Here is a 27274-nt window from a genome sequence, read left to right as displayed (position 1 = left end):
AATAGTGTGTGCAAAAACCATATACAAATTTAAGAGCAAACTAGACACTGCAAAATGCAAAGACAAGACACCACAAGCATAGTTCCCCTTCCCTTAAGATAAACTAGGTAAATACATACATACTAAAAGGCCTTTTCCTCCTTTTAAGGGAGTTGATGAGGTCAAAGCATATACCTACCCAACACCTATCCCACACCCAACAAAAACATATTCATAACCCCTCCCATCATAGCACCACATGCATAAAGGGTCATCCCTGTTCCCTCCCACACTAATGGGCAAAGGCTACATCAAGACAGCACAACAACCAGTTCTGACATCCAAAGTTAGGTTACTCCCTCCACTTAATGATGACTTCCTTATATGCTGAATCTCCCTCTCCCACCTCATCCACACACAGACTGGGTAAGAGACAGTGCATTGTAGTTTATGGTATTTAAGGAAAATATAATGTACACAGATACCAAAGAGAAAAAGAGAAAGAAATTGCAAAAGCAATTCTGAAAGAGATACAGGTAATGATAAGGAGATAGAAGAAGTACATAGAATGGGACAGTACTCTAGAGAAAAACAGTATAGGCCACAAAAAATCAAACTAAGGTCTAAAATTATAACTATAGAAGTACTATCAAAAGCAGTAAAGCTGGCAAATAATGAAAATTACAAAAATGTATGGATAAAAAAGAAATGACCGATGAGGAAAAAGAGAAAGAAAAGACACTTAGAAATGAAGCAAATAAAAAAACAAGAGAAGAATGGAGACTGAAAAGAATGAGTTTTTTTAAGTACTGGACCTGAGGCTGAGAAAAAGGTACATAAAAAAAAGAAACATATATATATATATATATATATATATATATATATATATATATATATATATACTAACATAGCATGATTTCAGGACCAAATGATAGAGAAACCAGACATAATGAGAAATGTGGAGACAAAATTAAAAGGTCTATTACCATCTAATACTGTGGGATAAGGTCTATACAACCATTGGATGAAAAATAGAAAGGAGAAACAGGGTGGATGAGTAATGTTTTGACTAAGAAAGGCTTAAATGTGACAAAGATACATATACCAAAGGCTTTTTCCCCCTTACAAGGGAGGTAACCAAAATAACAAAGGCAAAAAGACCATTCCCACCCATTCCATCCCTAATACACTCCACTCCCCTCCACCCTCTACCCTCTTACCTTGGCACCTCCTGGATGACAGGTCATCCCTGCATCTTGTCCACTGCCCTGGGTCAGAAGCAGTGTTGCAAGACACAGCACATCCACAGCAAGGCCACTTCATAAAATCAGCAACCCCCTCTCTGTCCCCCCATGCAGAAAAGAAGACGGGGAGAAATCCCTTTAGGCTGCGTCAAATTTTTCTCACACATACTCCCCATCCCTCACCCATTCTACCTCATGCATCACAACATCATCCATATACAACCATTCTCCATTCACCCCTGTCTTCTGTCCTCTCCCATCCTTCCTCCACAGACATTCCCCTCTTCCCCAAAGCCCCTTTTACCCCATCCATCCATCTCATCCTAGGTCGCCCCCCTCATGCCCACTCCCTCCACATCTGCCTTCCACACCTCTTTTACTAGTCTTTCTTCACTCATTCTTTCCATGTGTCCAAACCATCCCAACACTCTTTCATCCACCCTATCTCCCAACTCCCTTACCACCCCTGTTCTCCTCCTCACCTCATTTCTCACTCTACCCAGGCTAGTAACCCCTATCATACCTCTCAGACACCTCATCTCAAACACATTCAAATTCCTTCTCTCTTATGTTCCATGTTTCTGCCCCATACAGTGCTGTTGGCACAATCACTCCTTCATACAATCTCCTCTTAGCATCCATTCCCAAATGTCTATTTCTCATTACACTTTTTAATCCATCAAGGCACTTACTCGCTTCCCTCAATCTACATTCTACCTCCACCTCCACTCCCTTTTCTGCCACATTTGCACCCAAGAACCTAAAACTATCCACTTCCTCCAGTCTCTTTCCCTTAATGCTCACTTCCAGTCTACTGCCACTTGCACCCCTTGTACATTTCATCACCTTACTTTTACCCACATTTATCTTCAACTTCCTTCTTTCACACTCCCAAACTCTGTCACTAACTTCCTCAGTCCCTCCTCTGCTCCTGCTACAAGCGCAGTGTTGTCCGTAAACAACAGCTGGCTCACCTCCCACTTCTCTCCATTTTCTTTAACCATCTCCAATACCTGACCCACCACCCTTGCATTTACTTCTCGCACCACCCCATCCATGTATAAGTTAACCCCTTCAGTATGGGCCACATCACACGTCTGGCAGCATTAGCTGCCAGACGTGCGATGTTGCGTCATAATACTCGCATTATGAAAAATAAAGTCACTGCTCTATCGCTCGTTCTCTTTCACCCATGAATTTTGATAACCATAGAAAATATGATGAAGCCAGTTTACAGAGTATGTGGGTCACGCAGGTACGACTACAATAAATATAATCAAGACGCCGACGTTGGCATCCTTGTGTACCCACTTGCTCCTCATGATGCCTACGTAGGCGTCACCGTATGGTAGGGGTTAAACAGCCAGGGTGACATAACATATCCCTGACGAAGTCCCACCTTTACCTCAAACCACTCACTCTTTCCATTTCTAATCCTGACACACACTTTACTGCTCTCATAAAAATTCTTGACTGCTAAAAGCTTTCCTCCTATCCAGTATATCCACAAAACCTCCCACAGTCCCTTCCTGTCTACCCTGACATAAGCCTTTTCCAGATCCATAAAAGCCCAAAAAACATCCTTATCTTTTCCTATAGCTTTCACACATATCTGTCTTACCACAAAAATCTGATCTACGCTCCTCTACCCATCCTAAATCCACACTGTTCCTCACCAATTACTCCCTCCATTCCTCTCCTAATCCTCTCAATCAAGACCCTCCCATAAGCCTTCCCAACTACACTCAACAAGCTAATCCCTCAGAAACTACTACACTCATACTTGTCCCCTTTTCCCTTGTAAAGTGGAACTATACAGGCACTCCTCCAGTCCTCCAGCACTCTACCCTGTCTCAAACAAACATTAAACAGTCTCACCAGCCAGTCCACCATCACTGTACCTCCTTTTTTCAGACATTCTGCATGGCATCCATCCTGACCAGGTGCCTTACCTGCTCCCATCATCTTAACATCTGCCTTCACTTCATCCTTCCTTATTTCTCCTCCATTTTCCTCACTCATCACCGTCATTTTCTTAGCACTTCCCACTGCATCTACCTTTCCCTCCCTATCCTCCTTCATATTTAGCAACTCCCTAAAATACTCTGCCCATCTTCCTCTTACTGCCTTCTCTTCCATTATCATCTCTCCATCTGCACCTTTTACCTTTTCTTCTCTACTTGATTTGTCTCCTCTTCCTCTCTTAATTTCTTTCCAAAACATCTTTTATTACTTTCAAAATTTTCTGTCATACTCTTACCCCACTTCACATCTGCTCTCCTCTTTGCCTCCTTTATCTTATGCTTTACATCTCTTCTCATTTCTTTGTACATCTCGTATGACTCCCTCGTCCTATTTTGTAACCAGTCTGTGAAAGCTCTCTTCTTCTCTTCTACAACCTTCTTTGTTTCCTCATCCCACCACTCACTACCCTTCAATTTCCTCCCGTCCTTCTTGTTCCACACACCATCCTTGCACACCTTATAACTTCCTCTTTGAACCATCCCCATTCCTCCTCCACTCCTAGCTCTACTCTATCCTTCACTCCCTCCCACTCCTCTCTCAGCTTCTTATACTCCTCCTTTTCCTTCCCATTTAAGCAGTTCACTCTAAGCCCCTCCCTACCTTTTGTCCTTTTCCTCTTTCTCCATCTATCCTACACTCTCATCTTACCTTCCACCAAAAAATGATCTGATATTCCCCCCACTCTCTCCCCTTAGAACATGTACATCCTTAACTCTTCCTATTATACTCCTATCTACCACTACATAGTCTATTAATGCTCTATCTACCACCCTTCCATCCACCACCCTCTCCCATGTGTACTTATGCTTGACTTTCTTCCAAAACACTGTATTTGCTATTATCAACTCTAGACCAGGGGTTCCCAAACTTTTCAGCTCATCGACCCCCTAGTAAAGTTTAAGATTTTCTATAGACCCCCAAACTATTAATTCACAAATTATGTCAGTTTATTATTATTATTGGTGTTGTTATTGTTATTAATGCTAGCAATATTATTATTATAGTTGTTATTATCATTATCCTTATTATTATTATTATTATTATTATTATTATTATTATGATTTTAGTTATAGTGTTATTATCATCATTTTGATCAGTTATAAAAGAGCTAAATGACAACATTCATCAAAGTGACGGCATTCCAATAATGATACAGACACTTTCACATATAAACATAAGTGTTTTGAAATATTTATAATTTACCAATAGCTTTTTAGAGTGATGTTATATATTCTTTATAATATTAGTATAAGTAATATTCAAGCCAATAATACTACACAAGCTCGTCATCTAGATGTTCATTCATGATGTGGTTGTGTGTATATGAGATTTTCCCTCTATGCACAGAATGGGGAGGATTTTTGACTCGGTGAACTGACATGGTTTTTCTTGAAGTTTAGATATTGGTTTGTTGATTATTCTCACTCAGTACGGGAAGAGAACAGGATCATTTCATGCTAACCATTTAATTTTAAAGACTGCCTTTCAACCCCATAGTAATTTACTGACCCCTTTCGACCCCCTAGCAATCTACTGACCCCTTTCGACCCCCTAGCAATCTACTGACCCCCTTTCGACCCCTTGGATGGTTTCATCGACCCCCTATCAATCTACTGACCCCCTTTCGACCCCTTGGCTATTTGTTGACCCCTTGGATGGTCTCATCGACCCCTGGGGGTCTATATTGACCACTTTGGGAACCCCTGCTCTAGACACATCTCCACTATCAACTCTCCACTATGATTCTTTCCTGGAACTCTATATTTCCCAACAGCTCCACTTATTGGTTCATTTCCTACCCTAGCATTAAGGTCTCCCAATACTACTACATTGACATTCCTCCCTAATCCCTCTATGCACTCATTTATATCTATCCAAAAAGCTTCCCTTCTACATTCTTCTCACTATCAGGCCCATATGCTCTTACAAAAACCCACATCTCCTTTCCCAGTTTCACCTTCATCCACATTAACCTTGAAGAAACTTCCACTCCACTACACGTTTACCTATCTCTTCACTTACTAGTATAGCCACCCCTTCTCTCCCTCGCCCTCTCTTCACTCCTTAGAACCTCCCAACTACACTCCCAAACTCACACTTGCCCTTCCCTCTCAACTTAGTTTCACTCAAAGCCAACACATCCATCTTTCTTCTCACAAACATACTACCTTTCTCTTCCCTTTTACTCTCCTCTGTACGACATCCATGCACATTAAAAGACCCAAACCATAAGGTACTGGTTGTAAAACTCCTAGACCTTCTTATGCCTTTACTTTTTTTTTAGGAATGTCCCATGTGGGGCTACAGGGAGAAGGATGCCTAGTCCTAATCTCCGTCCCATTTTTCTCGCCTCTTATGATCCAAGTAGGAATACTTGGTGGCAGCATTCTTTCCCCCACCACAGGGTAGGCAAAACAAGGAAATGAATATTCAGAGAAATGGTACAGGATAGCAACAAGGGGTTGGGGGACAGCATAACGGAGGGAGCAGAGTCCTCCTCTATCACAGACAAAATGATGTGTGGCTCTGGTCCATAGGGGCACCCCATATAGACCTTAAAGTATCAACTGCATGCTACTTTGTCACAACAACATGCAGCAACATGCAACCAATACCCCAGACAGAAGGAAAAAATAATGTGGAATTGATTGTGATTAAAGTTGAAAACAGAGACATACATACATACATACATATACCAAGGCTTTTTCCCCCTTCCAAGGGAGGTAGCCAAAAAGGGAAAGGCATAAAAACACTCCCACCCATTTCATCCCTAAATACACTCCACACCCCTCCCGCCCTTCCTCTCATCTGAGCACCTCCTGTTATAAAACAGAGACATAAAAAGTAAAAAATTTGTAGTAATATATGTGCCCCCAAATGCACAGTCTTGGACAGATAGTGATTATTCTAAAATGTTGGAAGACAAAAAATGCATTAATTGAATTACTGATAGAAGGAGGAAACATAGTAATTATGGGTGACTTTAATTCAAAAGAAATATGTTGGGAAGAAATGACAGTGAAAGGTGGAGAAGACCTCTGGGGAAATATTCTACTGGATATGACCATTGAATACACATTGACTCAATGGGTAAAGGAAAATACCAGGTATAGAAACAATGAAGAACCGTTGAGAGTAGATTTAATATTTACATCAGAGCCTGAAGTCATACATACATATACCAAGGCTTCTTCCCCCTTACAAGGGAGGTAGCCAAAAAGGAAAAGGCATAAAATCATTCCCACCCATTCCATCCCTGAATACACTCCACACCCCTCCACCCTCCCTCTTATCTTAGCACCTCCTGGATGATGGGTCATCCCTGCACCTTGTCCACTGCCCTGGGTCATAGATAAAATTAAATAAAATACACCAGTTGAAAAGTGACCACATACTAATAGAGTTCAAACTAAAAGAACAGGTTGATTTGAGAAGAAAAGAGAAACATAGAAAAGGAAGACTAATGTACAACAAAATGGATTTTGAGAAACTCAGAAAATTCTTTCAAAATGCAAACTGGGAAAACTTAAATGAAGAAACAAAGATGGAAGAGTAATGGAACATATCAAAAGAAAATTATAGTGAGGGAATAGACAAATACGTACCAAAGAAGAAACAAGGACGGGTGTACATAAAGTGCTGGTACAACAAAAAATCTAATGAGGGTAAAGATAGAAGAGACAGAGCCTGGAAAAGATGGAAAAAAGACAAAAAATCGAGCAAGTGATAAATACAATAAAAGAAATGAAAATGTAAATATAAGCAGGGAAGTAAAGAGAAACTATGAAAAGGACATAATAGAAAAATGCAAGGACCAACCTATACTATTCAACAGGTATGTGAATGATAAACTAAAAGATGAACATGAAATAGTGAAACTACATCAAGGGAATAATGAATATATAGATGATGTAGAAATGGCTGAAATTATGAACAGACATTTTAAATCTGTATTCACAATTGAAAGTACACAAATTTGGGAGGATTCCCCATCCCCCAATGAAAGAAATAACTGTGACACAGAAGGAAATAAGAGACCAAATAAAAAACCTTGATGGGCCGGATGGAATTGCAAATAGATGAACTAACAAATAATTTACACAAGATAATTGATTCCTCACTCAAAGAAGGAAAAGTACCACAATATTGGAAAAATGCAAATATTGTACTAATATACAAAGGAGGGGACAAGAAAAATCAAACTAACCATGGACTGGTCTCATTTACAAGCACAATAGCAAAAATATGTGAAAAAGTTATCAAAATTAAATGAATTAAACAATTGGAAGAGAATAATATACAAAATCCAAAACAGTTTGGATCTAGACAAGGAAGATCATGTGCCACTAACTGATTTGCAATTACTCGAGGCTAATAGAAATAATACAAGAAAGAGATGGATGGGCAGATTGTGCCTTCTTCCATCTACAAAAAGCATTTGATAAAGTACCACACAAAAAGCTAATAAGAAAGATTGAAATAATAGCTCGAGTATAAGAAAAGTTATTGGAATGCATGGAAGATTTCTTGAACGGGAGATAAATGAGGGTGGTACTTAGAGACAAGAACTCGACCTGGGAAGAAATTATAAGTGGAGTCCCACAATTATCAAAAGCTTTTGCAAAGTCTAGATATATTGTTTTTGTCATAATCTGAGATGACTGTGTTGTAGAATTCGAGTAAGTCGTACAAGAATGTTTCCATCTGAATCGATGCTGGCTATCATTTATCAAACAGTTACTTTCTAAATGATGTTCGATAGCATCTCTGATGATAGTTCCCATCATTTTTCCTATGGTTGAAATCAAGCTTATGGGGCCATAGTTGTTTGGTTTCTTTTTGTCACTTTTTTTGAATATTGGAGTAACATTAGCTAGCTTCCATTCTCTTGGGACATCTCCAGATATGATGGATTTTTTAAAAATAATTTCTAATGGAACAATAATCTTATTTTTCATTTCCTTTAAGATTCTTGGATGCCAACTGTTAGACCCTGGTGTTTTATTAGCTTTGAGTTTCTCTATATACCTTTTAATTTTTTCTTTTGTTATATTTACTGTAGGAAGTTCACCCTAGACTTTTCACAGGCTTCAGTTTGGAGTTCACTTTGTTTCATTTATGAATACTGAGCTAAAATAGTTGTTTAGAATATCACGCATTTCTTTGAATACTCAAGTTGACTGACTGCAGATAATAGTGGGCCAAAGTGATTCCTAATAACCTTTTTATCTCTAATGTAACTATAGAATTCTTTGGGATTCCTTTTGGATTTTTCAGCAATATTCATTTCATATTTTTGTTATTGTTTTTTTTTGTCTTTTTTAAATCTCTCTGTATTATTACATAACTCTTATAGTCATTAGGTGCACCCAAGCACTTGTATTTCTTATAAGCCTGTTTATTTAGCAGTACTTTTTTTTTTATTTCTTTATAGGATGACTACCTATATGGCCATGTTCATCATTATTGTTCTTTCTGGTAGTAGTTATTTATTGAATTGATTTTATATTTTTCTGTTTCTTTTATCAACAGTGTGCTAGTTGAATGATTTCAGAATCTGTGGTGGTTAAGTGAGAGTAAAATGTGTGGTTTGATCTTCTCTAGGACAAATTGCTCAATCACATTTGAGATATGGAAAGGAAATAGTAAAAATTCATAAGAACTCAGATGGATTATTTAGTTTAAAGATAAATGTTATATAGTGAAGAACAAGACATGGAGACCAGTTGGTAAAAGGAAGGACAGTAATGATGAATGGATGGAAATCAAGTGGGACTGACAAAAATGACTGAAGTGTGGTAGAATCTTATTCAACACAATTCAGGTTTTAGCATGCCATTTAGTAGGTATGTAAGGGTTGACAGTGTCATCAATAATAAAAAATAAAAACAGGCTTTTGTTATGGTTTCCCTGAGAAAATACTCGAGTAAGTATGTAGGAAAATTAGTTATGTAAATATTCTGACACCAGAGTGCATTTTGTAAATGAAAATGTAGCTACATAGATGATTTTCAGGTCCCTGTACCAGCTGTATTGCAGTATTTTATAGCTAAAGAATTTAGTGTTTTTTCCTTATTTTGCAGGAGTAGCCCGAGATTTAAGTGATTTACGACGGGTTCACCAGCTGCTTGTGTCTTCCTTAGCAAAGCTCAATAAAGGTCAAACAAAAGGACTTTACAATGAAAGTGCAGCAACACTTGAAAAGTTAGCAATACTCAAAGCCTGGGCAGAGGTAAGAGGCAGTTAGGTTTACATTGTTGACATGAACATTCATGTACATTTTTAGTGAAAACCATACAGAAGTATCAAGAAAATACATACTCCAAAGACTTTTCCCCCCTTACAAGGGAGGTCACCAAAAAACAAAGCCATAAAATCCACTCCCACCCATTCCATCCCCACATACTCCACTCCCATTCACCACCCTCCCTCCCTCTCATCTTAGCTCCTCCTAGATGATGGGTCATCCCTGCATCTCCCCCACTGCCCTGGGTCAGAAGCAGTGTCGCAAGACACAGCACATCCACAGCAAGGCCACTTCATTAAATTGGCAACCCCCCCTCTCTGTCCCCTCATGCAGAAAAAGCGAAGAGAGGAAGAAATCCCTTCATGCTGCATCAAATTATTTTTTCACACATATTCCATCACCCACTCCCTTTCATGCATCACAGCATCATCCATACACAACCATTCTACATTCACCCCATCTTCTGTCTTCTCCCATCCTTCCTCAACAGACATTCCTCTTTCCCAATGCCCCTTTTACCCCATCCATCCATCTCATCCTAGGTTGCCCCCTCATGTTCACTCCTTCTACCTCTGTGTTCCACACCTCTTTTACTAATCTTTCATCACTCATTCTTTCCATATGTCCAAACCATCACAATACTGTTTCATCAACCCTATCTCCCAACTCCCTTTCCAACCATGTTCTCCTCCTCACCTCCTCATTTCACACACTATCCAGCCTAATAACCCCTATCATACTTCTCAGGCACCTCACCTCAGGGATCTGTTTTGGCTCCCTTAATGTTTGCCATATACATAAATGATATGGACAAAGGAGTGAATTGTTACATGAATTTCTTTGCTGACGATGCTAAATTGCTCAAGAGAGTGAAAACAGAAGATTGCAGATCGAAATGAATTTCAACATCAAGAAATGTAGCATAATGGAGTTCGGAAAAGGCAAAAATAGAGTTTCGGGAAAATATATGATTAGAGATAAAGAAGTAAAGAAAGTTAACTCAGAGAGGGACCTAGGAATAATCATCTCAAGTGACTTGACACCTGACAAACATGTAAACAAGATATTTGGAGAGACTTACAATTTGTTAAGATCAATGAAGGTGGCATTCGACTACATGGATGAAGAGATGGTTAAGAAATTAATTGTTACATTGATAAGACTGAAACTAGAATATGCTATTATCAATATGGGCACCTAGCACAAAGAAAAACACAAAGAAACTAGAAAGAATCCAAAGAGCAGCGACTAAGATGGCACTTACACTATCAGATTTGACATATGAACAAAGATTGGAGAAATTACAACATTAGAGCAGAGAAGGGAGAGAGGCAATTTGTGGACCATTTTCAGAATTATGAAAGGAATGGAAGTTCTTGATAGAGATGATCTATTAAAATGGGACCAAAGAGAAACAAGAGGACACGCAGAGAAACTAAAGAAAGACAGCTACAGAAGAGATCTGAAAAAGAACAGTTCCCCACACAGAGTGATTGACATCTGGAACAAATTGAACAGTGAAACAGTTATTGCCAGAACTATACACGAATTCAAAAGCAAACTGGATGTGGAGAGATACAAAAACGGGTCAAAACGAGCATAGCTGTCCCGTAAAATACAACTAGGTAAATACATCACTGTGCCTATCTAGATCTACAAAAGGCATTTGACAAAGTACAACACAAGAAATTAATAAGAAAATTAGAATCAATAGCTAGCATTGCAGGTAATTTATTAGAATGTATGAAAGATTTCTTGACTGGGAGAAAAATGAGGGTAGTTATTAGAGACAAATTCTCAAAGTGGGGAGAAATGATAAGTGGTGTTCCACAAGGGTCAGTGCTGGCTCCAATCATGTTTACCATGTACATAAACAACATGGACAAAGGAGTTTAATGTTATATGAATTTCTTCGCAGATAACACAAAAATATTAAAAAGTATCAACAGAAGAGGACTGTGACTCATTACAATCAGACCTGGACAAAATCTGGAAATGTACTCAAAAGTAGGAAGTGAACTTCAATATCAAGAAGTGTAGCATAATGGAGTTTGGAAAAAGCAGAAACAGAATTTCAAAAAATTACAAAATTGGTGAAAAAGAAATAAAAAAAGTGCATGCGGAAAGGGACCTTGGAGTGATAATCAGCAAAGACATGACACCGGATAGACATATAAACAAAATAGTCAGTGAAACCTACAACCTACTAAGGTCAATGAAAATGGAATTTGAATACTTGGATGAAGAAATGATTAAAAAAATATCAGTCACATTGATTAGACCAAAACTGGAATATGCAGTGACACTATGGACACCCAGTACTAAAAAGAATATAAGGAAACTAGAAAGAATACAGAAAGCAACAACAAAGTTGGCACCAGCTCTTTCCAAATTAACATACGAACAAAGATTATCGAAATTAGAACTACCAACACTAGAGCAAAGAAAAGAAAGAGGTGATCTGCTGACTATATTTAAGTAGATCATCCCTGTCAAGAATTTCCATCCCTTTCAAAATTCTATATATGGATATCAAATCGCCTCTTTCTCTTCCTTGCTCCAGTTAATAATTTTAGTTTTTCTAATCTTTGTTCATATGTCAGCATACTGAGTGTTGGTGCCATCTTTGGTAATGCTCTTTGATATATATATATTTTTTTTTACTCAATGACCATAGTATCGCTGCATACTCTAATTTTGGTCTCATCAGTGTAACTAGGATTTTCTTCACCATCTCCACGTCCATGTAGTCTAAGGCCACTTTCATTGATCTTATTAAGTTGTAGGGTTCTCCAACTATTTTATTTACATATTTGTCTGGTGTCATGTCATTTGAAATGATCACTCGTAGGTCTCTTTCTGAATTTACTTTTGTAACTTCTTTTGTTCCAATTTTGTATTTGCTGGATATTCTAGTTTTGCTTTTTCAAAATTCCATTATACCACATTTTTTAATGTTGAAATTCACTTCATTCTTTTTACTCCAGTTCCAGACTTTGTCCAGATCTCCCTGAAAAGATTTACAGTCTTCTTTGTTACTCACTTTCTTCAATAGTTTTGCATCATCTGCAAAGAAGTTTATGTAGTATTTAATTCCTTCATCCATGTCATTTATATAAATAGCAAACATTATCGGAGCCAATACAGAGCCTTGGGAATGGAGCCAGAGACACAAGATGAACTTCAGCATCAAGAAATGTAGCATAATGGAATTTGGAAGAGGTAAAAATAGAGTTTCGAGAAGATATATGATTGGAAACAAGGAAGTCAAAAAAGTAAACTTAGAGAGGGACCTAGGAGTAATCATCTCTAATGACTTGACACCTGACAAACATGTAAATAAATTATTTGGAGAGACTTTCAACTTATTAAGATCAATGAAAGTGGCCTTCGATTACATGGATGAGGAGATGGTTAACCTCTTCACTCCGGGGCACATCACACGTCTGGCAGCATTAGCTGCCCGACCTGCGATGTTGTGTCATAATAATTGCATTATATAAAAAAAGTCAGTGCTCAATCGTTCGTTCTCTTTCACCCGTGAATTTTGATAACCATAGAAAATATGATGAAGCCAGTTTAGAGAGAATGGAGGTTACATAGGTACGACTAAAATAAATATAATCAAGATGCCGACGTCGGCATCATTGCGTACCCACTTGCTCCTCATGATGTCTACATAGGCGTCACCGTATGGAAGTGGTTAAGAAAATAATTGTTACACTGATAGGACCGAAATTAGAATATGCTGTATCAATATGGGCACCAATAACAAAAAAAACATAAGAAAATTAGAAAGAATCCAAAGAGCAGCAACAAAAATGGCGCCCACACTATCAACTCTGAAATATGAACAAAGATTGGAGAAATTACAGCTGTCAGCACTAGAGCACAGAAGGGAAAGAGGCAATTTGTTGACCATTTTCAAAATTATGAAAGGGATGGAAGTTCTCGATAGAGACGACTTATTAAAGTGGGACAGTGGAGAAACAAGAGGACACGAATAGAAACAAAAGAAAGAGAGTTACAGAATAGACCTGAAAAAAAATAGCTTCCCACACAGTGATTGATGTCTGGAACAAACTGAACAGAGAAACAGTGAATGCCAGGACTATATGTGATTTCAAGAATAAACTAGATGTGGAGAGATATGAAAACGGGTCACTACAAGCATAGCCCCTGTCCCGTAAAATACAACTAGGTAAATACATACACTAAAGGCCCTTTCCTCTTTATAAGGGGGGGGTGGCCAAGTCCAAGCATACACACACATCATGCACAACTAAAACTCAGTCAACCACACAGACCACCTCAGCTCATTTAGGATGAGGGGTCATCCTCTCCTCCATTACATGGGTACAGGTTATCAACAGCAGGGCCCAGCAACCAGAACTTATTTACTATCACTGCTTCATCACATGATGAACCCTCTTGCATTCACTCAAAGTGATTCAAGAAGGAGATGAGAACATCCCTGTAGGCTAGGTCATCCATTCACGTATCCTTTACACTCTTCTTTTCTTGACAGACATTCTACATACATCTGTAACCCTGTTCACCCCATCCATCCACCTCACTCTCACTCTACCTCTAAATCTCACCCCATCCACATCAGTCTTTTCTCTTGCTATATTACTTGATATTGGAAGCTCGCTGGCTGAGCGGGTTAGGGCGTCGTTACTTGCGGCGAAGGTCGAGGTGAGGGCGGTTTGAATCCTGCCACCAGCGAAGTTGAACCAAGGGCATGGCTCATTAAATTCCACACTACAAAGCCCTCTGTGAGGGGCACCGTCCTAGCCTCCCGATAGGGGGGGAGTGTGTGACGTTAAACCATATCATCATCATCATATTACTTGAGTCATAGGCAGTGCAGTGAAGCACAGCTCTCCCCATGTAGGACCTGAGAGCCAGAACTAGTTTACTCCCTACTATTTCAGTCATTTTTTGGCCCTCCCCACCCGCCCATATCCCCCATCATATTTTTTCTCTGTCACAGCACTTGGGGAAAAAATTAACCCATTGTCAGGATCTACTATATACCGTATTTTTCGGACGATAAGGCGCACCCGTAATTTGCTATTCCCCGTCCTTACATAAGGCGCACCTGGTTAGGTAGGTCAAACACCACCAGAGGCGCCACCGTCGATGATGAGCACAATAGCGGGTCATTTTATGCGCACGCCATGCAAACGGCCAAATTTACATACCTCGGGAAATTTCATTCATACAAATGTTATGCGAGTGTATTTACTACGATCGTAGTAAATTTCAAACAATTACATCATCAGTTACATGTCGGTACATAAAAACATAAGATAAACATGGCGGCTTGCATTCAGCAGTAAATCGAAAATTGGTTTATGTTTCAGTGTAAAAAATTAGCTAAATAAATTCAGTGTATTGGCAACTGACCAAAATGAACGAAAACTACTAGTCTCGCAGATTATTCTAATACCAAAATAAAGGCAGCGTGTTACGGAAGAGCTAAGAAATCGGTGGTACTAATTATTTATTTATTTTATTTTTTTCTATCGGGTCGGATTATCGGATAACAACAACATCAACGTCTATCCCGCCATCTTATCTATGATCACTGGTGGTATGAATCAAACTTCACTCTATTAAGTTTCTTACTATTATGTTATTAGTGTAATAGACTTATAGTTGAATTATTTGAACTATTTTCTTTAAAATGTATGATTTTCATGTAATATGATCAAAGAGAAGTTACGTTTTTATCCTCCGTAATATTACGGACCACATCTACGATTCGTCCTGCCCGCTATCTATGATCATTGGTGGTATGGATCAAGCTACACTATTAAGTTTGTTACTGTTGTGTTATTAGTGTAATAGATTGCATTTAGTTGAATTATTCAAACTATTTTCTTTAAATTGTGTGATTTTCATGTAATTTGACGGTATTCGTAGCTGTGGTGGGTAATTTTACAGAGGATAAAAACGTAATTCTTAGATTAAATTACATGGAAATCACACATTCTAAAGAAAATAGGTCAAACAATGCAACCATAAGCTAAATTCTTATATAAAATTGTGCCTGTCAGTAAAAACCGTCATTGTTTACGTTTGATCGGCGATTAGTCAGACCGCACGTTTCGGCCTGATTTTCCCTTCAAAATGCAATATCTAGAGAACTAGGACAGCTAGATGGATAATTCAAATTGCATTGTACTCATAGCGACTTTCTGCATCCCATGAGAACTACTTCAGCTCAAATATATGGAATTCCATTTTCATGTTGACCTAGCTAACCTGGTCTCGTCATCGGATAATCATGCAAATGTGAGTGCATTCAGAACTGAACATTTTCGTTGTTGAATGAGAAAAATCGGTTGGGATTTAGCAAAATTACAAAAATAAATGATATATTTTTTATTTTGGTCAGTGAAATCAGACCACCTCCATGGACGGTCTGCCCTGCCAATACCCCTATAAAACAACAAACATGTTACGGGAATTGTGGGGAATAAAACCAACAGTAGCAGTTTATTCCCGGAATTCTCTATTCACTTAAAAACACAAGATTACAAATGAAGGTAAATTTTTAGTTTCGACCATGGGCGCAATATAGCAATAGAAGATTAATTATTAATTTTGTAAATTATAATGTATCAACGTAATATGCAATTTTGTGAACGGAAATAAAAAACAAAACAAAAATTGCTGAAACGGATTTCGTAAGTAACGAAGTCATGTCGGACAAATGGTACGCCATGTTTGTTATGATAGATGCCGACGTCGAAGAAATGAAAGGGTGATAAATTCGTTTAACCCAATCTAACCTGTGTTTAATAAATCATTACCTGCAAATTAAATGTCATCCGGCTCGTCCTCGTTGTCGTCGTCGTGAGAGACGTTAGCGTCCCGATCCTATGCTACCGAATTCTTTCATTAGCATATTACTTTGATACATTTTAATTTACAAAATTAATAATTAATCTTATATTGCTATATTGCGCCCATGATCGAAACTAAAAAAATACCCAAATGACTACAGTCTGAGTGGAGAGAGACTAGACCAATGCAAAATGGCTGTCTGTGTTGTGGACGCTATCATGTCATAGCCATGATAGTGTGAATGAATGCGGTGGCATGGACCCGAAAACTGTCGAAGTTTTCGCAATTTTCTTGTCAAGATACATGCACCTTGGTTATAACTTGGTTGTAACTTTTGTTAAGCCTATGCACTGTCGCCGTCGGCAGGCTAGCTACGAAACGTGTCAAAATAGTACGTCACTATCCGAGGCATTTTTTTTGCACTGAAGCCACACATAAGACGCACCGCACGATAAGGCGCACCACCCGATTTTGGCCGATTTTAAGGATTTTGCCCGCGCCTTATGGTCCGAAAAATACGGTAATAGCTTTACTATGCTGCATTGGTTTTGACATAAGCACTGTAGTGGGGACAGGGAAAAGCATCATCTCCAAAGTGCTGAGATGTGTATGATGGGGAGGAGGGGTGGTTAAGATGTGAAATAGTAAGAGTGGTTGAATGGATTTTGTTCACTGGTCCACCCTCTGTATAAGAGAGAGAGGGCCTTTGGTGGACTTTATACTAATGGGACTGTCCTATCCTATCTTTAGGTATATGCTGTAGCCCTGAAAGGTGACAAAGACAGTGACAAATTAGCCGAAGAAGATGATAGAACTGAAGCAGACAGTAACTTTGCATCAGAGGAAAGTCTTCTTAGTCTTGTCACTCCAGAGTTAGTGTGTCTCTCCAAATATTGGCTCTTTGCCCTCAAGGACCATGCCTTGCTTTCACTTCCACCAGGTGAGTCCCTCTTTACGATATTTTATTAACATTAGTTTCATATAGAATTTATGAAGAGAATGGTGTAGAATTGATTATATAGTATACGACTTGCATGCATTATATTTGTTCAACTTTGGACACTGAACCCAAACATATATGGAGTATATGTATAAGAGATTGAGACAGCTGTTTCTTGTAAGATTATTTATGGTTAGTTTTGAAATGACAAAAGGTATTCATGAATATAACATATATAGAAGATACTTTTATCACAGAGCATGTATGACAAAGCTACACTTAAGAAGAAACAATAAGTTTAGTTGTTTTTTTCTACCATATAGGATTGCTGAGTAGGCGAGTTAAGAATGTTGGACTGATGGAGAGAGGTAGTGGTGACCAAGAGCTAATACTGTAGCTGTGTTTTAATTATTGTACTGCACTAAAACATTTCAGACACACATCTTCAGAAATGTTAAACCAGAAATGATTAAGGGAACTGTTGTAGTTTTTGTGGCACTATTTATATAAGGATTGGCTTTGATATTATTAAACTTTTTTCAGGGTTTTATCCACATGCATATTCTTTACTGGAAAAAAGTCTTGTGACCACTTTTTATTATTTTCTCAATTTGAAATGAGTGGCATTAACATTTCTTGTGAATGAAAGTAGATGATAGTAATGTAGACTAAAGGAAAATATTTGAAATTATTTGAAATAGTTTCATAAGGGTCAGAAAATTGCATGAAATTCAATGAGAAATTAAATGTTTTATATTGTGGCAGTGCATCATATATGTTAAGTATTACAGTAAGTCTTTACCTTATACCTAAATATATGACAGTAATGACATGTAAAAGAAGTATTTGCATTGTGCTTAATGTGATTTAGAAAGCAGAATGGTACAGAAACAAATTCTTATATTTGCAGAAATAACAATTCAAACCCTCAGAAATGTCTTCAGTTGAAAACACATACTACTCCAAATTCATTTGGTTTACTGCATGTTTTTCTAACTACTGTAGTGATACTGCTCATGCTTCCAGTATTTCATTTGTGTGTTGCAAAACTTAAGATTACATGCAGTGCAGGATCTTGAGGTTCTTAACGTGAAATACAGTATCGAATGTGCTTCCTTTGGCAGAGTTCTTTCCTTTTATCGTGTTATGAAAATGCTATAAGCACTGCACTTTGGCTAATGACTCTTGTCTTGCTAGAGATTTTACCTTGATCTCATCTGTGTAGCTTTTCATCATTTGACTTGATATAGTTCAGACTGGAAAGGGGTTGAGAAAGACTTGAAGGGAATTGGAATAGTTAAGAGGATACATGATTACTTTATATACATAGGATGATCAGTAACACCATACATCAGTGGATATAATGGGATATTAATGCTATTTAGGCTTGCACTTGCATTTAAAAATAAGTAAACAATCTGTTAAAGTTCAAGTCTTGCATTTTGCCTTCAAAAATGTGAAGAAAATTACCTTTCCTCCTGCTTAAGTACAGATTGCTGTGGTTGCTTTTTTCGTGATGTCACAGGAAGAGTATAAGATTAATAAAGAAATCATTATATAGTTGAAAGGTGCAGACAGCTGAGCTGTTGGCAGTGTGTGTGAGATAACTACAATTTAGATTTCTTTGTTATCATGAAATTTTGCTGAGGTTAAAGTGTGCAGGAATATATTAAACATGTGTCAGAGGGCATGGAAAATGTGTTGCTTATCAGATGAATTGGAAAACAAGTTTGAAAGTTCTTTGCATATGAGCATAAAAAATTAGTTGATATAAATTAATTTCACTGTGAAATAAATAATCCATTTAGTCTGCTGGCTAAAGAGTTGAAGGATTGATAGAGACCATTTGAACTGCTCGTTCTTAGAGTCATCCGGTAGAAGATTGATTTGGGACAAAAATATTAAATTCATCAGTGTGTGAAAAGAGACAAAAATTAAATAGTGAAAGTTTTAGGAAAGATATAGTGTTGGGATGCAAGTGATCCACATATTAGCTCTGTTACATTTTTATTCCCACTTGGAAGGTTTGATACAAAGTACTACTTATCATTAATGTATGTAATGTATGTATGTACTACTTATCATTGACATGATTTGTTTTTAAATTACCATGAACAGGTGTGCCATTATGGGGAGTTAGTATTTTCTGGAATTATCTTAGGACAATTTAGTGGAGTTCAAAGTAGTTAGGTTTCTCTGTAGGCATTTGGTCTTTGATGTTTCTGGGATCCTTTTTCTTTATGTATCCAATTATTTTTTTCCTTTAGAGTTCTCCAGTCAGCTCCCTCATGATGGAGGTGCTTTCTATTCCAACGAGAGTGTGGAAGGTGTACGTCCTTATTATCGCAGTGCCTGGCCTCCAATGCTCTATGCTGCAGCTCTTTGGCTTAGTGCTGGGGGTTTTGATGCTGCAAAGCATGAAAACAACAAAGCATTGGAAACCACATTTGCCAATGAGATGATGGGAAACAACACATCAACTTCAAATAAAAGTTTTGAAGCCCTGAATATGGACAGGTTTTATCTGTTATTAGGTAAGCTAAATTGTTTGTAATGACTTTTAATTTAATTATTTATCTAATTAGTGAAAGAAGGGGTGAAAAAGACATGTGAGATGAGACTGAAAGGGCTGAGGGTTATTCTCTCCCATGCCAGGCCACCTTGCTTTACAGGTAACAACTGATTGGATGGGGGGGGGGGGGGATGTGTGTGTGTGTTTAATAATAGGAATTTATTTATTTATTACTATTATTTTTTTTTTTAATACACATTCTTTGTCATTATTATCTTTAACTGTGTAGGTATTTGCATTGAGTGGTTATGTAGTCCTACAAGTGGAGATGACCCTGAACGAAGTGTAACTTGTCTACGCTCACTGGAAACTCTGCTGTCCTCACCTTTCCCAGCCTCACTTATTGGGCCACATGCTGGCTTAGCCACAGAAATCTCTACAGTAATGCACAGGTGAGACAATTTGGAAACCATCTAATAAATTCAATATTATTATTTGGAGATGACTGCAAAGAGAAGGTTGTATAGATTTATGAAGTAGTGATTTTACCTATAATGTTGTATGGAGCAGAGACCGAGTGTTTTTGAGATGAAGTGTTTGAGAAAAGGTATTACAAGAGTAGGCAGAGTGAGGAAAGAGGATACAAGGTAGAGGAGAAGGCATGGATAGGGGGTTGCCAATTGACACAGCTAACCTGACATCACGATCACCACCACCAAAGCCACTACTGTCTGCCACAGGCATGATTGGCCAATCAATGCCACTAACCTGACATCATGATTACTGACATAGCAGGATCATTCCATGTCAATTCAACCAAGATTTGGCCAGTTTCTTGCAATTTACTTGTAGACCTTAATAAGACAAATTCACGGGTATGTGTCTCACCTCTATAGATCAAATGGTTTCTGAAATATGACCCCTTTCAAAGTTGGGTCAAAAAGGTAATTTTTGCAAAAAGTGAAAAAGCTTAAATTCAAATATCTCGGACTATTGCACCTGCAGAGATCATTCTGATATCATTTTAAAGCTTGCTTTTATTAATGCTTATATTTCCTTACAAGGTCAATAAAAGTTTACTTTTAATGTAACCTTTGACCTTGAAAAGGTCACTTGACGTAGAAATTTATTCATTTTTATTTTTTTGTAACTTTCCCTAAAAAATTGTACATATGTATAGCAAAGTGTTCATAAAGAATTTTCTTTGAGAAATGTTTATTTTAGGAGCTACAGATTTTTATGTTTGCACAACTTAGCCGAAAAAGTGACAATTTTGGTGTTTGATGTGTACTGTTAAAAACACTATTGTAATCACCATATATGGTACTTATACCAGTACCCTTGCTTTTTTTTTTATAAATATTTATTGTATGCTTTAATAAAGTATTGCTCTACAGTGGCCACGAAAAGTTTGGGCGCAAAATTATAGGCGCCCCAACTTTCCCCTAAACTCAAAACATGCGAAAAATACAACTTTCCACCCAAACTTTTCGCTATTTTTCAATGCTAGCGTTTGTACCCGTATTTAGCCGAGACAATACCGAAAAGGACCGAAGGTAGGAAGGTTCTTAGAGTGAACTGCTTAAATGAGAAAGAAAAGGAAAGGAGAAGTACAAGAAACTGAGTGTGGAGTGGGAGTGAAGGATAGAGTAGAACTAGGAGTGAAGGAGGAATAGGGATGGTTCAAGGAGAGAGTCACTAAGTGTGCAAAGATGATGTGTGGAACAAGGAGGATGGGAGGAAATAGAAGGAAAGGTAGTGAGTGGTGGGATGAGGAAGCAAAGAAGGTTGTAGAAGAGAAGAAGCGAGCTTTTACAGATTGGTTACAAAATAGGATGAGGGAGTCATATGAGAGATACAAAGAAAAGAGAAGTAAAGCATAAGATAAAGGAGGCAAAGAGGAGAGCAGATGTGAAATGGGGTGAGAGTATGACAGAAAATTTTGAAAGTAAAAACATTTTCTAGAAAGAAATTAAGAGGAAGAGGAGGCAAATCAAGTAGAGAAGAAAAGGTAAAAGGTGCAGATGAAGAGATGATAACAGAAGAGAAGGCAGTAAGAGGAAGATGGGGAGAGTATTTTAGGGAGTTGCTAAATGTGAAGGAGAATAGGGAGGGAAAGGTTGCAGTGGGAAGCACTAAGAAAATGACCACAATGGGTGAAGAAAATGGATGAGAAATAAGGAAAGATAAAATGAAGGCAGTTGTTAAGATGATAAGAGGTAAGGCACCTGGGTTGGATGGATGTCTCACAGAATGTCTGAAAAAAGGAGGTACAAGAATACCTTATTATGCAACTGAGTTTTTCCCAGCTGACTGGTCACAATGCAAAAATTCCTATATTGTGGTGGGTTTTACATGTAAAAAGGGGGGTTGTGTTCATGGACACTGTCAACCACCTCCTTAATTTTTGCCTGAGGCTTTCACATGCACCCAACATTTGTTTTACCTACTTTATAGCACTTGGTCATATAGTGAGGTATTCCTGTACAGTGATGTTGGACTGGCTGGTGAGTTTTTTTTTTAACTGTTTAAGAGAGGGAAGAGTGCTGGAAGACTGGAGGAATGCCTGAATAGTTCCACTTTACAAGGGAAGTGGGACAAGTGTGAGTGTAGTGGTTTGAGAGGGATCAGTTTGTTAAGTGTAGTTGGGAAGGCTTATGGGAGGGTCTTGATTGAGAATATTAGGAGAGGAACAGAGGGAGTAATTGGTGAGGAACAGTGTGGGTTTAGGACAGGTAGGGGTTGCATAGATCAGATTTTTGTGGTAAGACAGATGCATTTTATATTTTTTCTTTCAGCTTCAAAATTATACTTTTAGTCATGCAGGACTTCAATGTGACTGCACTTTGCTCCATTCTGAATGGTATCCCCCCAAAAAACTGGAGGGCTGGCTATGCCCACGGTAATTACAATATACAGTAAATGTCAAACACTAAAATTGTTACTTTTTTGGCTAAGTTGTGCTCACATAAAATGTGTAGCTCCTAAAATAAAAATTTCTCAAAGAAAATTCATTATAAATACATATGTACAATTTTTTATGGAAATTTACATAAAAATTATTTCTACAACAAGTGACCTTTTCAAGGTCAAAGGTGAAATTAAAGGTCAGTTTTATTTGTTTGACCTTGTAAGAAAATATATGCATTAATAAATGTTCTAAGGAATCTTATTAGCTTTAGAATAGTACCAGAATGACCTCTGTAAGCACAATAGTCTCTTGAGATATTTGACTTTGAATTTTTTCACTTTTTGCAAAAATTACCTTTTTGACCCAAAATTGGGGGGGGGGGTCATGCCTCAGAAACCATTTGACATACAGAGGTGAGACACATACCATTTAATTCGTCTCATTAAGGTCTATGTGTACAGTAATTTCCAAGACAATCTGAGTTGGTGGCAAAAATGACTGGTTGAATTAACACGGAATGACCCAGCAGCCCCACAGAAGGGGGTTATCGCCTCCCTGGCTGTTGCATCCCACACTCCACTGATGTCAACCCCTCTACCTCATTGTCCATCTCAGATCAATCTGCATTTTGCATGGGGAAGAAGGGGGCTGATGTAGTGCCCCATAGTCCCCCATATGAACTTCTTCATGATATCTATATACCTTGTAGGGTAGTTGCTTTTTGTAGGTGGATAATTTGTAAATATATTGTGTAGAAATCTCTTGCCATTGGCCTCATATTATGAATCTGTAGGTTACAACCATATTGTGCCTGCGGGGAAGGCATTTGTACCTGTGTACAAGCACAACCCTTGGAGATTCTGAGCCATTTTCTGTGCGACCTTCCCCTGTGCTACTTTATGGTAAATGGTAGTGCTTATAAAAGACCTATCCTGATTGGGCAGGGTCAGTCATTCTCTGTTCTCACTTGTATCACGTCCCTAGGCCTGTGGTTGGTCCCTACTTTGGGGTGGCCATCACCCGACCCACCTAGGCTGTCTTCTTGCCAGGATAAAGCCAACAAACCAACCAGAGCTACACACAGTCCCTATGTCACATAGTCCAAGTAATACTCTCATTTACATTCCCCTCTCCCCCCCATCCCCTGTCCCCTTCCTTGCATCACAGTATCATCAATACACAGCTATTCTCCAATCAACCCTATCTCCTGCCTTCTCCTTTCCTTGCTCAATAGATATTCCCCTTTTGCTCAAAGCCTCTTCCACCCTATCCATCCACCTCATCCTTGGATGTCCCCTTAAGTTCACTCCAATTACCTCTGCATTCCTCACCTCTTTTACTAATCTTTCATTCTTTCCATGTGTCCAAACCATCCTAATACTCTTGCAGTAGGCATATCTGTTCTTTGCATCTATTCCCATATGCCTATTTTTCATTATACTTTTTTTATCCCTCGAGGCATTTATGTGCTTTTCTCAACCTACAATTTACCTCCACCTCTGTTCCTTTACTGCCACATGTGACCCCAAATACATAAAGATATCTACTTCCTTCAGCCTCTCTCCTTTAAGGCTTATTTCTAACTCTCTGCCATCCTCTCACCTTGTACATCTTACCTTACTTGACCCATTTTTACCTTCAACTTTCTACTATCTCATACTTTCCCATACTCCATCACTAATTACTCTAATACCCCCTCTGACCTTGCCACAAGTGCAGTGTCATCACCAAACAACAACTGGCTCACCTCTTTTCTTCATTTTCTTTAACCATCTCCAGTCCCATCTCATTACCCTCGCATTTACCTCCTGCACCACCCCATCCATGCACACATTGAACAGTCATGGCAACATGATACCACTCTGATGCCACCCATTTTTAATTCTAACACAGGCCCTTAACAGCTTTCCCCCAGTCCCATATGTCTGGAGTACCTCCCACAATGGTTTCCTATCTGCCCTGTCATAAGCCTCCTCCAAATCCTTAAAGGCCCAAAAAAACAACTGTACCTTTTAGTAAAGCTTTCTTACAGATCTGCCTTACCACAAAAATCTTATCCACACAACCCTTACCTTTCCTAAACCCACACTGCTCCATACCAATTTCTCACTCTCTTCCTCTCCCAATCTCAATTACAACCCTCCCATATGCCTTCCCAACTACACTCAACAAACTGATCCCTCTAAAACTACTACAATCACATTTGTCCGTCTTTTGTAAAGCAGAACTATACAGACACTCCTCTAGTCCTACGGCACTCTACCCTTCCTTAGACACACATTAAACAACCTCACTAACCAATCTACTATTACTCTACCTCCCTTCTTTAGATACTCCACATAACACCCATCTAACCCAGGTGCCTTAACTGCTGCTATCATTTTCAAAATTACTTGTACCTCATCTTTTCTTATTCCTCTGAAGCCACAGATGAGAAATGCAAAGTGGGATTCATTGTATTTTTGTATAGAATAAATTGTGTCATTTGTATACTTTTTACATTTAAGAACCCATGAGCTGTGAGTGTCTTGTAAGAGAATCAAGATGGATTGATCATGAGAATCAACACCGTGTGAGATCGAAACCTTTATTGGTACGACGTTTCGGTTGTTACAGCTTTTTCAAGTACAGACATATGGCAAACACTGAGTACATATAGGCCAACGGGGAAGGAACTGGGAGAGGTTATCAGGGAGGGGTGGGTGGTAGGTGGAGGGGTGTGTGTGTGAGAAGGGGATGGGTGGGACTTGGTGGAGATAAAGGAGGACATTTCAGACAGTTTGTTGAAGTGGACTAAGGGGGACATTTCATACATTTGTATAATGCGGGTAACAGATGGATGATAGGAGGGGCGATGTTGAACATGCCTCTGTTCTGCTCAATGTTTTTGAAGCTTTGAATGGCGGCTGCTTCCAGGCATTTCCTCCTCACCCTGTCTGGTTCACTAAAAAGAAGCTCTGCGTTATCCCAATCCATCAGGTGGTCATTGGTGGTCCGGTGGATAACACAGCCATTGGTGGTGATGTTGTTCCGGGAATCGTAGCAATGCTCCCGGATCCGGGTCTTCAGGTCACGGGAGGTCTCGCCGATATATACTTTATCACATCCAGCACAGGGTATACGGTAGACATCAGCGTTTTTTCCCACATCTTTTCCCGGCTGTCACTCCTTCTAGAGAGCTCTTTGATAGTCCTGCTGGACTGGCCCACTACCTGAATGTTGCAACGCCCAAGTGTCCGGGTGAGGGTGGTGGTGACACTGCTGGCTGGAAGGATAAGCCTCCTAGCTGGATCTTTCGTTGGTTCCCGCTCTTCCATTATTTTGAGTGCCTTTTTCTTGCACTGGTGGATGATGCACTCTGGCTATTTTAATTTCTGAAAGACCTCCTTTATGTGCCTAGACTCGTCCTCTAAGAATTCAGGGCTACAAATTCTGAGAGCTCTGAGGTAGAAACCTATAACTACACCTTTCTTAATACTGAGGTCATGGTGGGAAAGGAAGTGAGTCAAATCGTCCTTATTGGTTGGTTTCCTGTAGACTGTAAATTTTAAAATAAGGACAATTTGACTCACTTCCTTTCCCACCATGACCTCAGTATTAAGAAAGGTGTAGTTATAGGTTTCTACCTCAGAGCTCTCAGAATTTGTAGCCCTGAATTCTTAGAGGACGAGTCTAGGCACATAAAGGAGGTCTTTCAGAAATTAAAATAGCCAGAGTGCATCATCCACCAGTGCAAGAAAAAGGCACTCAAAATAATGGAAGAGCGGGAACCAACGAAAGATCCAGCTAGGAGGCTTATCCTTCCAGCCAGCAGTGTCACCACCACCCTCACCCGGACACTTGGGCGTTGCAACATTCAGGTAGTGGGCCAGTCCAGCAGGACTATCAAAGAGCTCTCTAGAAGGAGTGACAGCTGGGGCGAGATGTGGGGAAAAAACGCTGGTGTCTACCGCATACCCTGTGCTGGATGTGATAAAGTAGATATCGGCGAGACCTCCCGTGACCTGAAGACCCGGATCCGGGAGCATCGCTACGATTCCCGGAACAACATCACCACCAACGGCTGTGTTATCCACCGGACCACCAACGACCACCTGATGGATTGGGATAATGCAGAGCTTCTCTTTAGTGAACCAGACAGGGTGAGGAGGAAATGGCTGGAAGCGGCCGCCATTCAAAGCTTCAAAAACATTGAGCAGAACAGAGGCATGTTCAACATCGCCCCTCCTATCATCCATCTGTTATCCGCATTATACAAATGTATGAAATGTCCCCCTTAGTCCACTTCAACAAACTGTCCGAAATGTTGGTGTTGTTGTTGTTGTTGTTGTCGTTCCCTAGACTGTCTGTCCGAGCAGTCCCGTCTCCCCAAGGAATGCCATAGCCGAAATTGGGTTTTCCCACAAATCCTTTATAGAGCGTATGTTGTGTTGTTTGCGTGCATGATTGTGTATAATGCAGTCTTCCATTATGTGTTGTATGGTATGGGGTGAAGTGTTACATCCTGGGCAGCTGTTCACAACGCGGTCATCCAGCCTCTTCTGGTAGCTTAGAAGTG

At 39.0% G+C, this 27274-nt stretch overlaps 1 protein-coding gene across 6 annotated transcripts in view; it reads left to right on the top strand.

Annotated features, from left to right (window-relative positions):
- LOC143036389 (HEAT repeat-containing protein 5B) overlaps nucleotides 1–27274 on the top strand; it is a 164475-nt gene that overhangs the window by 111733 nt on the left and 25468 nt on the right. For 4 of the 6 annotated variants that reach the window (XM_076206277.1, XM_076204096.1, XM_076204913.1 and 1 more), the window contains 5 exons: nucleotides 9332–9480; nucleotides 17104–17293; nucleotides 17617–17661; nucleotides 19561–19827; nucleotides 20095–20257. In XM_076206277.1, the coding sequence (XP_076062392.1) occupies nucleotides 9332–9480; nucleotides 17104–17293; nucleotides 17617–17661; nucleotides 19561–19827; nucleotides 20095–20257 (814 nt within the window). The remainder of the gene's footprint in view (nucleotides 1–9331; nucleotides 9481–17103; nucleotides 17294–17616; nucleotides 17662–19560; nucleotides 19828–20094; nucleotides 20258–27274) is intronic. The other 2 variants (XM_076207786.1, XM_076207031.1) reach the window with 1 other exon arrangement.

The sequence above is a fragment of the Oratosquilla oratoria genome, chromosome 1 (genome assembly GCF_046742065.1).
Source record: "Oratosquilla oratoria isolate Oo_2021 chromosome 1, ASM4674206v1, whole genome shotgun sequence".
NCBI lineage: Eukaryota > Metazoa > Arthropoda > Malacostraca > Stomatopoda > Squillidae > Oratosquilla > Oratosquilla oratoria.
This window is presented reverse-complemented; position numbering and strand designations above follow the sequence as displayed.